This window comes from Petromyzon marinus, chromosome 17, assembly GCF_048934315.1.
Source record: "Petromyzon marinus isolate PM22_M1 ecotype Great Lakes invasive population chromosome 17, UKy_Petmar_22M1.pri1.0, whole genome shotgun sequence".
Lineage (NCBI taxonomy): Eukaryota > Metazoa > Chordata > Hyperoartia > Petromyzontiformes > Petromyzontidae > Petromyzon > Petromyzon marinus.
This window is the reverse complement of record NC_133683.1, coordinates 20,446,514-20,461,645: the sequence shown is the minus strand read 5'-3', so window position 1 is coordinate 20,461,645 and position 15,132 is coordinate 20,446,514. Positions and strand designations below refer to the sequence as shown.

The 15,132-nt window shown below is 41.9% G+C and overlaps 1 protein-coding gene across 2 annotated transcripts in view; it reads right to left on the bottom strand.

The window, feature by feature from the left end:
- Positions 1-15,132, bottom strand: part of LOC116943123 (neuronal PAS domain-containing protein 3-like) — a 114,004-nt gene that overhangs the window by 20,176 nt on the left and 78,696 nt on the right. For both annotated transcript variants that reach the window (XM_076067577.1, XM_076067578.1), the window contains 2 exons: positions 11,920-12,009; positions 5,653-5,824 (listed from right to left, as the gene is read on the bottom strand). In XM_076067577.1, coding sequence (XP_075923692.1) covers positions 5,653-5,824; positions 11,920-12,009 — 262 coding nt within the window. The remainder of the gene's footprint in view (positions 1-5,652; positions 5,825-11,919; positions 12,010-15,132) is intronic.

Genomic DNA, 15,132 nt, shown 5'->3' with positions numbered 1-15,132 from the left:
ACACAAGATGATACAACTGCAACAAAATAGACTTTTTTTTCTTACTTAAATGCTACCAAGTCGGTTGAGAGATAAAGTAACTACGGGACTCGAGTGGTGAAACTGTTTTGCTTTTGTTTATATTTCTGTGCGTCCATGACAATGTTTTCCCATTCTCGGGCGGTGCTCACAACAAGTGCATTCGGCGAAACAAGGAATCGATTACTATGACAGCTGGAGCGTGACTGCATTGGATTCAGCCGAGCAAGGCTTTTGACGATGTTACCAGTGAAATTTTACACGCCGGAAAAAAAATGGAACAGTGGCATCACTCCATCTGGCTCGCCCGGCACACCAACCGAACTTCATCGAGTGGATGAAATAGGAAATGCTGTACACTGGCACTGTGGTGTTTAAACGTAAAATAAACAAAGTTTTTTAAAGACATTATAAGTTTATGGCAAACTTTTTTTCCCTTTCCCCCACTAGTAGGATGGTGTTGATTACCAGGGGAGGAGGAAAATCATTAACGTGTACATGAATAACGTTATTTATGTTCTCATAGTTCAGTTGTGTATAATCTAAAATAGAGGAAGCAATATCGGAGCTAGTAAAAGTGGAATTACAGTCACACACAAAATGTGCCGGCAAATGCCAGCAGTTAAGACGTGAAACAGATTACATTTTTAGCTTCGTGTTTTAGGCTCATAAAAAATGGAACAATTATAATTAAACCATCACAAATTACATGCATAATACCTACCCTGACATGGATGTAATAACCAGATATATCTCCTTATTTACGTCACCTCCACACACACAGGCCTGACCCATCCCCACTATAAACAGGGCAACAATATTAAATGTTGAATCCATTTAGGTTGATGGTCCTAATTTACAGAAAGATGTATGCCGACAGGTCCTAATCAGAAAGAAAGGATTAATTAATATGCAAATGAAAGCAATAAACCTGTTAGGACAAGTCGGCTTTGATCTGAAAAATATTGCCCTTGAGTCTAGTAATCAACTCCTTTGACCTTCATTAGCTTATATCTCTCAGTAAATTTGCATGGCCCAATCAGGACTGATAATCTGTACGGCTGTGCCAATCAAAAAAGTGGTGTAAAACTGATAGCCGAGCGTTGACTATGCCGCGAGTTAATTTTTTTTTATAACTGTTGTTGGCTAAAATCAGCGTCGGCAGGGGGTTAGTGCGAGAGGTTAGAGTTAACAAAGGACAGACGCATCCCTCCCAACATTTCATAACACTCACTTGTTACGTGCAGCCCCACTCCACGCTATATATAACGACCGCCCGACAAAATGGAAGGCGTAAAGCCTCATCGTGCGGAAAGAAAAGGGGGCATTTGATTTCTCCCCAAAATACAACTTCGTTATTACATTTGGCATTCTTTAGTGCTTGGAAATTCTCGGTATTTTACGGTAATGGCAAAACAGGGCAACACTATACCTTAAATAAAAGGGGCTGCAGGAACACTTTGCAGCCAGGATGGCAATCAATACCTCTTGATCAATATCGCGGTCTCAACACCTACCAATCTCAACATAATGCCGCCCGCTCTCGACTCCTGGTTTATTGCAAGGCGCCTATGCACACTCGACGCGCCGGCTTGGGAGACATTAGCGCGCATTGAAGACTACGGGGAAAGTAACAAATAATGAAAAAAGTAAGATTGCAATCGATCCAAATCAAAGGCATGTGATGGGGAATTAAATGGTGAGAATGAATGGCAAAAAGTATAAACATTACCCTGCATTAACTTGCTTGGAATGTTATTTACAACATTGGTTGTCATTTCTGCATTTACCTTGAGCTAGATTAGGCTATTAATTTCTGAGGAAACGTCAAAGTTGCATTATGTATTATGTAGTTTTGCTTCGAACTAGGACCCATTTCTTACAGAAAGGCCCTTGCCTATAAAAGCATCGGGCAGTTCACCAGCATTGTTTAAGCAAGCCTACAGTAACTCTGCTGATGAGATGCTAAATGTCACGACCGATCCAGAGTTTGCTTCTATTAAAACCAATGCGACAGATAGTTTGCACTCCGTGTGGCTGATGGGTTACGTTAAAAATGTAAAATAAAATATGTGGAGAGACAAATGTTGGCAGGAGGTGCTGGGTTTGTTTTGTTCCCTGACTGGTTCTCTAAAATGAATGTAATATAAAATAAAGACATATCTGATTTAGTTTCTCTACACATTCGTAAATTAAGAATTCAGTGTCAGAATCACCTAAGGAGCTATAAATTAATAATGGCGAAGATTATTAATGCCCGCTTCATCTCACAAAAAAGTTCACAGTTTAATACAACTTGCAAATGTTAGCACTTTCAGCAGCACAAGTCAGCATCGTGATATGCTGATCAATTAGTGATGCTTATCAGCATTTAACATGAACAATGATTATATTACAAAACGCACTGTCACGTGTAAAATACTTGCTGATAATGAACTTCTCAGATCAACACTGGTGCGTTAGTGCTGCCTCAGCGCGTGGAAAAAAAAGGTCTGCTCGCAAATCTTAACAGAGGATGTTCATTATTTTTTTATTACCATCCCATATTGGTGGAACAATTGACACTTCAGTTTGGCTTCACCAAATGATTGATGAAACTCAGGGTAATTTAGGAAAATAGTTGTAGGCAATGTTGCTTGTAATGCTTGATAAAAAAAAATCTGACAAACTTGTTTTATTGCTGGCTCTTCCATCACTTTCGAAGTCCCCCCAATGATACGGTGTACATTACAAAAAAACTGCACGTTTCACTTTGTGTCGAAGATACGCGCTGCAAAAATAACGTTTCTTTTTATCTGCTTCGAGTATCACAGAGTTGAGGCTCTGACCATTTTTTTTTACAGCAATTAAACGCAACGGTATAGCTATTTAACATCTACGCCCACAATAAAATAAAATTATGCTGTATGTAGTTTCACAGATTATTGGGGTAAACGCGGAGGTATTTTTTCGTCTTTTTCCAAATTTTATTCCAATTCTGCTATCGTCGTTGTGTCACGTAATGAACTACCCACTCGGAATGCTCACAGAGCAGTGCGATCCTTTGTGTTAGAGAACGGCTCAGAGATGCAGATATCGCAGAACAACGTCTGAGCTTCTTTCAGGTTACCTCTTCAATCCATATGAGACGGGCAAACACTTTCTCACATTCCCTGCTGCAGTGGAATGTTCTTCACGTGGCAGTAAAACCAATATTTTAACTTCTCATAGGTGGAATGTTGCCAGTTTAATGTGACGGACTTTTTTTGTGCGTCTGTAGTGATTGGCGACTGGGCTGAGACCCACAACTCGCCACACTTGGAAACAGCGTTTAACTGTGGGCAGCCGAAACCCGGATTGGAACCCAGAATCACACGGTGGCAGCTGAGTGCTGTGATCCCTGGCTCAACTTACAACCTCTCTGTTAGTCATTCTATTAAGGCCAGCTCGACAACCAGCCACATTTGTCTCCCTCACCAGTGCTGTATAAATCAACATGGGGAAGATTTACACCACGTGCAGTGACTATGTTCGACTGTTGTGATCATACTTGTAACAATATGTACTCACCGAATACGAACCATGTACACTTTACATAATTCATGAGCATCATCATCCACCATGGTCAATCCACTACTGTATAGGAGTAAGACCTCCCCAAGTCACTGCCATAATTTTAAATATATAATTATACACCTGTGTTTTTTCCCTTGTGAATATAATGATTGTCCATGTTGCTGCATATATGAAATTAAGATCAAATTATTTAACATTTTAACCAAATATTATTCTTGAGATTTGATTTTTTTTACCACAATATAGCGGTTTTAGTGGAATAAATGTATTGCTATAGAGTAGTAAACAAAATGTTGTCTTTGTGGAATTATACCAAACACACAATCTTGACTTATCCTGAGTAACCTTTCGTTTAATAAGCAATGACAACGCTATTAAATTTGGTGCATGTTTTCGATAATTGTACCCGTGAACTGTAGCTCACCAAGCTTAAGGATTTGACATATGGAAATCCATGATCCAACAAATGTGAACATTGATTGCACTTATAGGTAGAAGGTGTCGTTTGTTTATTTTTCAAGAATCCATTCAATAGAAAAAGGCCAAAAGTAAAAAAAATGCAACGTCATGGAAACTGAAATCTTTAAGCAGATCACTAACGCACACTCTTAAGCCAAATGGTAAATCCATTACTAAGGTGCCAGATTATGTAGCCAACATGGCTCATAACAAAGCCAAGAACCCTAACACGTATCTTATGGCTTTCCAGCCAATATGTTGAAAGTAGCTGCCAGTGCAGTGGAACCACATGTCTGGTTTGCTATTGGATACAAATAAGGTTGGTGGTTCAACTACAACAATCAGAGAAGCGTTACACATGATCACAGATCCTGTGATACGGAGGCAGAACCCTACTGAATTATACATCAACACAAACATGCTTCCCACTCATCGCATCTCGGCGTAAATCGTCTGCGGTTGCAGTGAATTAGGTTGGGACACGGCCACAGTTGGCGGCACAGCAGGCTTCCCATGTATAAGACATGAGTTCAAATACATGCCAGGGTTTACTCAGTCAGCTCATTATTCCTCTGAGGAAGGTAAAGCAAGGCAACAATTTTAATGTTTAAAGGCAATCTACATTCTCCAAGGGACTGTCTTTGTGCCTTTGATTTTGTTGAGATTTGTGTTGTGTTAATGTATTATGGCTGTTATGATACGTTGGTGCATCGATTAAAATCGATTCTAAATGAGAAAGTTTTCGTGGCTCAGGGATCAGAGTGATGAGCTGGCACTGCTGAGATCCTGGGTTCGAATCCTGTGGTTAAACCTGGTTCTCAAGTGTGGTGAATTGATGGTTTCAGGTCATTCACTGATAACTGCACAAAAAGAGCTATTATATTACATTTGGTTCTGCACTTTGAGGGAGCTCTGTTATATCCGCTTCTGTAGACCATTCTCTGAGTATGAAAGGCTGCATGGGTCTATGAGAGATCCAAATAAATAACTAATTTTGTAACATGATGCCGATAGTACAATCTTGGTAAAAATTTGGGAGGGAAATCGAAAGTTAAAATGATAAACTATGTGCATCAAATCACACTTTTAAGAATTAATTCTTTTCAGCTCTATTGTGCTGAATATAATTCATTTGTATCACTTCTACAGCCACTAGAGGCGTTAAAAATACACCACAATGTGGTTGCGAGGAAGGGGAGGGGGGTGGTTGGGCAGTGGGGGGCGGTGGCTGGATCGTTACATTTATCCATAATGCAGTGAGGCACGCCATGGTGGTGAGATGTTAACTACCTCGCTTGTTTTACAGGAGGTCGTGGGTTTGATCCCGACCCTGACGCCTGCTGTATATTTAGAATTTACGTGTTCTCTCTCCCCATGGCCACTTGTATTTGTCTCCGGGCCCTCTGGTTTTTCCCTCCGCATTAAGAAAAATACTCGTTTAGGGTATTTGGTTGCCTATAAATTTCCGCGCGATAAGCCACGTGGTCGTTCTATCATGTGTGGCCAGGTCGCTTGTGAAAAATAACAATATAGCCCAGTGGGCCTTACCTGGTAAAAACAAAAACAAAATTGTCAAAATAGAATCGCAATGTCGCTCGTCATCAAATGCCTCGGACTCACTCGGCTCTGGCGTCTCTGCTTGCGAGGAGGAGGCTGAGCTGGCGCCGTCCTCCGCGGCCGCCTGCAGGGAGGCATTCCTCCCCGGAGGCAGTTTCATCCCCAGCTGCTCGGCCAGCTCGGAGTGGTCCGCTGGGTGCACGTAATCGAAGGCGCTGCTCCCAGCCATCTCCACCTGCCAATAGGCACGCACGGACGGACGCGGCGTCGAACAGCGAGCATACTGCTAATAATGCGCGCACGGACACAATGGGTGCGTGGTAAAGGTGCGGCCCTGCGGTTGAATTGGAGAGAATTTAAGGGGCCGGCAATGGGTCTCATTTACAAGAGTGAGCTGGGTCGCCAAAATGACAAAAGCAAAAAAAATATTGCTGGCAGAGGTGCTCCCACTCGTGCGAGCTCAAGAGAGCCCCTCTATTGGGTATTTGGCCTACTCTTTAACGCTGGCCAGAGGCATAAACACACAAAGACACAACAAAGACAAATATTCCCCCTTTTAGCCTGAACAGATATTTAGGGAAAGTGCTGTTAGCGAGCACCTATGAAGGCTGGCACGTCACACGAAGGGGTGGGTGGCCAGCACCATGCCCGGCCGTCTTTGTCTCCCCAGTGGCGATGTTTATCACGCCAGGTACTCAATTGAGGCTGAGTTGACTTAGCCCAGGACCGATTCAAATATTGGTCGTGAGCGAGAATCGAATTTGGGTTGCAGGGTTCATAGTGCAGTGCGTTAACCACGACACCACCTCTCCCCATACATGCACGAACGCACACACAAGCGTGCGCGCACACACTCCTCATGTCCACATGGACACAAAAGATTAATGCAAAGCGGAGCCCTGCAATTACTTGGTGGCAGATGAGCCTCCACTATAGGGAGCAAATGAGTGCCCCTCTGGAGGGTTACTTGGCCTACTCTTCCACGCTGACCAAACATGTTAGGAGAGGCGGGAGTACCCACACTTTACCCCACCACACACACGACCTGCCGATTGACAAGCTGTGGTCTATCCATTCCCATTGCTGGATGAATAGCGGTATCGGGGATTTAAGAAAGTTGCACAATTTGTTTCAACTGCCATGCCGGAAAATGAAATCGAAGCCGGCGACCTCTGGATTTGAAGTGCGGTGTGCCGCTGATCATTACGCCACGCCAGCAATTCTATCCCCTTGCACACAAGATGTAAATAATACCAATGCATTTCTTCCGCTACTGCTGGCACTTCAGTGGCACCAATAACACGGGCTGTCTTATGCTCTAATAGCAAACAAATAAATAAATGCATTTAATTAAGTAATATTGCTCGGCAAACAAAAGTGAGAGAAAAAGGCAATCTACCAAACCCTTCGAGCATCTCTTCATATTGGTGGAAAATCTTTTTGGCCGTGAACATTGATTCCCCCCCAAAAAATTTTTTCAATCAAAATGCTTCGACTACGTTCTGGATAAGTACACATTTTTATGCACAGCTGCGAATTCACACTCGCTTGTCCATAGTCGCACATGCTTGTGCAATGTCGAACATCGCAACACAATATGCCTAAGCACATATGAATTCAGGAACGAGATGGGCCTCATTTATCAAAATGCCAATAATAAAGCTACTCTGGACAAGTGGATATAGTGCATGTGCTCACATAAAATAAACAAATGAATATTTCATTGTAACTGCTGAAGCTGGCGTCGTTTTCATTTTCAAGAAATTCTCCCTTTTATTCTACACATGGCTTGCTGTGCGCTCAGCGTGCCACACATAAGCGTGGAGAAGATGCGGTACGTTAAATAAGCTTTCCAGACGTGGATCAGCTACTACACCCCCCCCCCCCCCAAAAAAAGAAAAGAAACATGCAATATTTTTTAAAGCACAAAATAACAGTGATACAAAGGAGAGAGAGATAAAATCGTACACGTGAAATAAAAAATATATAAAAAAAACTTATTTTGCAAACAAAACACACGCAAGAAAAAAAGTATTGAATGGAGGCACTTAAACTCGTTACACAGAGTTGCCTATTTTTACTCCCTTGTTTTGGTGCGTATTTTCAGTAAAGCATTTATAAACATACAGCGGTAAGAATCAATGGGAATCCTGGGGCCTTTAGGCAGGCGAGCTGGTCCTTTGCCAGAGAATTTACTTTGCTGAATAAATGCTTGTTGTTTTGGGGGGGAGTACATCCCTCCCACGGCAAGGCCCTGGCGAAAACTATTCATTACAGACAATAAATCTCCAGTGAGCAATGCCAGCTTTAAAGAATGAGGAATTTATCATGTGATATGCCACCCACGGTTCTCCGGGCTGCCTAGCAATATGAGGGAGAAGACTACCCATGATCGTTAATAGCAAAACAGTATAAATTTTGATTATGATCAGGAGCCACTCTTTCCTCGGGTACCTTCCGTGGCAGGGAGAGGTGAGGATAACAGTCCCTAAAAAAAAAATCAGCGGCGGCCGCTGAAAATTGGAAATGTAAATTTGTGCAGTGTCATCTGACACGGTGACTAAATTACACATAACATTTATGGGCCGTTTATCCACGAAGCAGTCAGCCCGCATTAGGGTACACAAGGATCAGTTCATTGCTTTTCGGAGGAGATTTATGGAACGTTTGGCTCCTAAACTCAATAGGCTAATTGTGTCCTTGTCAGAGAGCAATGACGGACAACTCGGCCTTTTCCCCCCTATCCAAAAAGCACAAGTCAGCCTGCCAGCCCCATCAAGAGCCATCAAACTAATGGGAAGCTGCAATCCCTGTCTAAAGATATCACCCAAATAAGGATACCCTCCACAACATGTTTTGAATTCCGTCTAATGATCTTGGCTGCAGTCCACAGCGCACCTTGGCCGGTGATACTTTGATTTTGTTTATTCTCTAATGGAGAAATCTTACCAGGTTTTAAAAATACATTCATCCACTTATTGATTCATGTTTTTGAGATTCGGTGGAGGAGCGATGGAGACATTGTGAGCAAGGGGTTACGGCAAAATAGGTGGATTGAGAATGCAAATGCAGCGATTGGATATTTTTTTTATAGATAATTGTTTTAAAGCCGTCGTTCACAAATGCATTAACATTGGCGTTAAGACAATGGTTACACGGAATTTAATCTCGCGAACGGAATTACATTTTAAAATATTCATTTGTATGTGATAGGACAGATTACGTTGGATTATGTATTGTATATTGTTCACACGTATCAAGTACGCCTATTACATCTGGGAAAACTATCAGTACAACATTTCTGCGCAGCGGAGAATTTACATAACAAGAAGTGATATTTTTAAATTGTGGTGCAATCGAAAATGTATGCCGCATATTGATTTATTAATGAAATACAATTGTGAAGTGCAAATGTGAAGAAGCGCGTGTTACTGCAGGGCCTACTATTATAGCGCGGCAGAAGCAAATACATGCAGCATTCTGTTCCTCTGCGTATGCACTTGCCCTTGTCGGATAATTATAGAAAACACCTTCCGGTAAACACTCCAAATCTCTGATCCCCCTTTATCTCTCCATTTCAGCCCTGCCCGCCATTTCCCATGCTGCCGGTTTGCTAATTAATTGAAAACAAACGACCGGCTTTTTCAAAAGCGAGTCCCAACGGTGCCCGTGTGTTCCCGGCTGCATCGATCAACTTCACGCTCCGGCAGCTGTGGATGCCGATACAGTGTGCACGCGCGTGTGTGTGTGTGCCCGGGCTTGCGCGCATGTGTGCGCGCAAGCCCGTGTGTGTACATACACGCGCGCGCGCGCACACCGTGAGCCCGACCGCCCACGGTAAAGGGGGGGGGGGGGGGCTCAGGGTGTAAGATCACCGGAGGGATTGGCGCCGATTATCAACGCGTCCTGAGCTAGCTAGCGCACAGCAGATAGGCCCCTCAATCATCCTGCCACTGCAATCAATTTTTGCCTCTTGCCCTGAGTCATCGAATAATCTGTGAGGCCAAACTCAAAAGATCACTCTCAGCAATTTTGGCTCGGCAGCCCGCCCCCAACGCAGTCTGTGGAGTTTGTATTTTTTTTCTTGTGCGGTTTTGTAATTTCTATAGCTTTTTGTTCATTTTAATTATTAACGAGCAGCATTTTGCTCAATTTGAGGTACTGGTAAAATAGTAGCCTATGGTGCCAGCTTGACCATATGATACGTGTTGCTTACAAACAAATTATTATATTTTGCATCTGGGAACAAAATGCTTCACATATTCCAGGTGGTAATGAAGTCTGATGCGAATTGGTTGCCAATAATGTGACCGAAATAAAAAAATAATGGTGAAGTTTTCTCCACCCCCCCTTCTAAAGCTGTTGATTTTTCATGTCATATAAATACAAAAATTCTAAACTTCATTATGCAGTGCCCTGGGGGGAATGGGAGGGTGGGAGAAACGACAATGTGCAAGAGATTTGGCAACATTACAGAGTCATTTGGTGTAAAAATTGGCCATCTGTTAACACACTTTGGACATTGCTTTCATGGTAGGGGGGTGTCAGCAAACACTCGTTAGAACAAATTCTTGCTTCAAGTAATTACAAACTCTGAAGGTTAAAGCAGCATTAGTGTCAATTACTGGTCCATAATTATCCATGATGGGTAGTTAATTGTCCTTTGTGTGACAATTAATCCATTAATTTCATTACAGGCTCCAACAATTATGCCCTTTTCCGAGACTGTAAGGCTTCACCTGAAGGCAGGCGTCGCAAAAAAACGATGGTGATGCTTTCTGTCGCCCGCGGATCTGAGGCCACAGAGGTTGACAGCTACAGGAAGGTGAACCGCTCAGACACCGTCCAATCCAATCGCAGACGATTCCCGCTGCCAAGTGTCTGTAGCGTTTAATCGTTGCATTAATGCTGGATTCTCATCATACTTGGTAATGTAGGCATTATCAGAGACAGCTCTCTGAAGCATTGCAATGGGAAAGCTACTAATGGATTCAATGGCAAAAACACTTTAGCCATGCGTCATAAACTTTTGATGCTACTCTTGTGGCTTCCACTATGATTGCCAGTTGGATGAGATGTGCACATTCCCTCAATCAGATGACGAAAAGGAGCCAAAACTTTTAGTTGGGCTAATCTGCCTCATTTATCCCAGTCATCGCATAAAAGCTTAATATTTAACACCGCCTTCAATTTACTTCATTGGAGGTTTGAATTAATAACCACATTTTTTTTGTTTACCCAGGAAACGCTGGGTTAAAAAAAAACTCAATTTCAAGACACCACTTTGTGGAATGTTTTGCCAGTTACGTTGCTACAATAAAATGTAATTTAGATGAATGCGGACACATCAAAATGCATGCGCATCTCAAATTCCTTCTCGAGAATTCTTGCCCAGAGAAAACCCGCTCATGCACGGTAATAACATTAAAACTCTGCATCTGTACTTTATGTACAGACACGTAAGTTGCCCCTTCATTGTGGGTGCCTCAACACGATCCATCCCGCTCCAGGCCATTGCACCACCAAAATGACCAAGTTAAATATCGAATACCTTTGGTATTGTCAGGTGCTGCGTAATGGCTAGTGGCATGAGGTGAGATCGGATCAAACACCGTGTAGCTCACCAGCCATTGCTTTCATGACCAGCGCCATTACCTCCTCTCTCATCTCGCTCTACTCCCCTTTGCGTGCTCTCCACTCCAGTGAGTCGGGCCTCCTCACAAAACCCTCTGTCGGCCTCCGCTCAGTGGGAGGTCGCTTATTCTTTGCCAACATCTCTGTGGTTTTGGAACTCCTTCCCCCAGTCATCCATGCTGCTAACTCCCTGCCTGTTGTCTTCTCCATTTCCTATGACTGGCTGCATCCCATAGTCTGGAACTCCTTTGCCCTGATTATCCATGCCACCGATTCCCTGCTCCCGTTCAAGTCTTTTGTTCTGCCTGTGACTGTATGCAATCTATGAAGTGTTTTAAATATTAAATTATATGCATATATTTTAATTGGTTCCCCGTGATATGCACAACCTGCTTGTTGTACAGCATCCCGAAATGCTCCTGCATTTAGATGCTACGTAAATACAAATTGTATTGTATCGGCATCAGGTGCCACCACTTTAGAAAGGGCATTTACGACGCTTAATTAATACATTGCTCATTAACTCTTGCCCACAGCTGCTTTAAAGCAATGCTCCAAACATCTGACATTGACTTGCCGCAGTGCACCCCACTGCCCGACTCTACCCCCACGTCATTGAATTTCAACACTGGCAAGAACCGATATCATGGAAAGTTAATGTGGAACCATGGTGAGTGCGACCGGAGAAAGTCCTACCTGAGAGAGTCCCAGGTATATGGACACCGTCTCTGATATGTAAAGGAACCTCCCATCGAAATTCAGCACAAACACGAAACCATCCAGAGACTGCAAGACACGAGCGAGACAATGCAATGAACGCAACACATCGAGTGAAGGGATCAATACGTTTCAATGGTAAATTAAACAAAATTTACGGTTGTATATTTGGTATAACATTGGAGAAGGAACGCCTATAACTCAAGGCTGCTGCCGCTGCGCTGATTCCGTGCTTGTGTTAAGTGGCAAGGGTTAGAGCCATCCGTCCGAAGTTAGTTTGCTACCGTTTTTTAAACAGTTTGCAAAACATTCACAACAGCTTGAGTGGAGAGATGCTGGAGCGTTATTGACTTTTGTAATGGAAGACATTAGATGCTGGCTACCTGAGCACCCTAATTTGAGGTTCATCTGGGACGGATAATCCATTGATTAATCTTCAGCGGTTAAATGTGGCCCTAATTGTGACACTCAAATTCCACAGAGGCAGCAAAGCTGACAGACAAGTTTCACAAACTTCAATAATCCCAATGTCGGCATTAGAATTATTTTTCCCCTCATGTATTCTTTCGTAGCCAGTGTATGTGCGCCATATGTATTCATCTGTCATTTCGTGACAAGCAATTTGCATTAACATTAAGGGGACGTCAATTGATTCGCTATGGACAAGTGTGTTAGAAAACAATCTATACCGCGGATAAAAAAAAAATTCATTAACATTTGGTAAAAAGGTTAAATTAGTCATGCCTCTGAACAAAGACATCGCCGAGCATATTGTGCAACAATTGACGAGTATTGCGCAAATGCAATAGGATCTGTGCGTTTTAAGTGCCAACGTGGAAAGAAAGCGATTATTTTAAAGGATAATCTAAAATGATCCGTCATCAGGCTGCAAAGGTACTCTTTTTATCAAGGTGGTGATTACAGAAATGCGTGTATTTGAAACATGGTAGTTTTGCAGACACCAGTGCATCGTGTGAAGCAGAGATTCTTCGGAAATACTTGGAAATATATAAAAAAACAATATTTGAAAAGGACACGCTCATCTGAGCGATGCATAAAGTTGGTTAATAGATCGTGAATGGATGGTTGGTTGCTAAGTGCTAATACGTAATAAACTACACATGAAACAGAGCTGTGTAGCAACGCTCTGAACATGGTCTCAGACAGATCATTTATTGTAGAACCCGTGAAAACCGAACAAGACAAAGTCTCTTATTGAAGACGGCCCTGGGTTGCGAGGTCAAATGCAGGAGTAAGACAATTGACTCGTCGTGAGAAAATTCAATATACCACTTTCACTAAACTCTAAAACCGAATGAAGCTATTCAGCATTTGCACTTTATTAGAAGTCATATATGAATAATATGATTTAACATGGGGAACCATACGCGTGGATGTGTGAAATGTCTATAAAACAGCAACTGAACAGAATTATGTTTCTTGTCCTTTTTAAACAATTGAGTAATCAAAGGCCAGGTTATCGTCACATTGCTCAGTGTTATGAGCTTCATGCTGAACACGCATGATTGCAGCCCATGACTACTTCAGATTTTATGAATTTACAATGCGTGGCAATAACCTGGAGCCTTGTTATTTGTTTATGTGCATCGTGATACATTATTGCTTTGTCTCTTTTATTAACCTACACAGCCAAGGGTTATTTTATTCTCTATAATAGGCACGTAACAATTACACATTCGGCAACCACCATTGATTTGATGAATTGTCATAATTCGAGGTCATTATTTTATTCAAGAACCATTTTTTTATTGTTTTTACCATCTCATTTGGATCGTTTCTAGATTGATATTTTTGGTCTCGATTGTACATTATTGTCCACCCTGTTAGCCTAAAAAGAACATTAGCATGTAATTGGCACACATAATAATTAATTAATTTTCGTACAAAATATTTAAAGCATGTATTCTGAATATGAAAATGAATTTTAATTGTTGAAAAATAACACTGCCTTAAAAAGGAAAGATCGACAAAATGTGACGTTTTTCGTAATTTCCCGAAACTGAGGAAACTTTTGAGTCCTTCTTTATATGCGCTGGGTGCCAGCACTAACGCAGCATCACTACATTATTTGTTTAATTTTAATATTTGAATCGGTGCATTGTTACATGCCTACGATCGAGTAAATACCATACCTACTATTATAATTTACCAGCAAAAGTCCGCTGACCTGTTTGTTCTTTTTCAGAGGCATGGCCACACATGATAGCTCATCAAAGTTGCTTATACAATAATCATACGTGGGAATTTATAGTCACAGCCAATTAATCTACACGCACGTTTCGAAATGTGGAGGGGCAAAACCGAAGGAACGAGAGAAATTCCACGCGACCACAGGGAGAGAGAAAATGTTAACTCCAAATATACAACAGGCATTGACAGGGTCGGGATCGAACACACGACCTCCTGCATAGCAAACGAGGGAGATAACTTCTCGTCATCGTGGCACCCCTAATAATTTTCACCTCGAATACTCTACATCACAAGTGCAACACCGCATCCATTCATCGATCAATACTGATTCGTAAGCTTGCAATAAGTGCACCGAACCATGCGCGTGAGAATCGTGTTATATTATAGTCATACACATTGTGTGTAATGAGATCGCGTGAAACCTGCAGCCACTAGTTGCCACTAACATTTTTTTTTATCGAATCCAATCTTGACGTTGAATCACAAATCACAACTCAACAAATTTGGTGGGATGAGGGGGGTTGCGGGTTTGGGGTGGGTGTGAATTGGTACATATTTATTGTATACATAAAACACTTGTCCAGAATGTAAAACGTGCGTTTATCAGTTAGTAAAATTTAGTGGCAAGATGCCATTTTATGCTTTCACTGAGAGTACAAAAAAGCTACAAATGTCACGATCCTTTATGTAACGAGGTAACATTAATTTTAATATTTCAGCGTTGTAGACACATACATAAAACATATATCGGTGTCAAATGAATTGTGTTTATTTATTGACACGTTTAATTGCACACAGTTAGCAGTGCTCAGCTTATAATTTACAATGTGCTTTGATAACTTAATGCGAAGGGTGACACTCTCGCTTTTGGAAAAATTAGATGAGCACACTTGACACCGAAATACAGAGTATATCTGAATATTTAGAATATTTATTTATTCATACTGGAGGAATCTGATGAGCTATTAAGCTCTTTTTAAC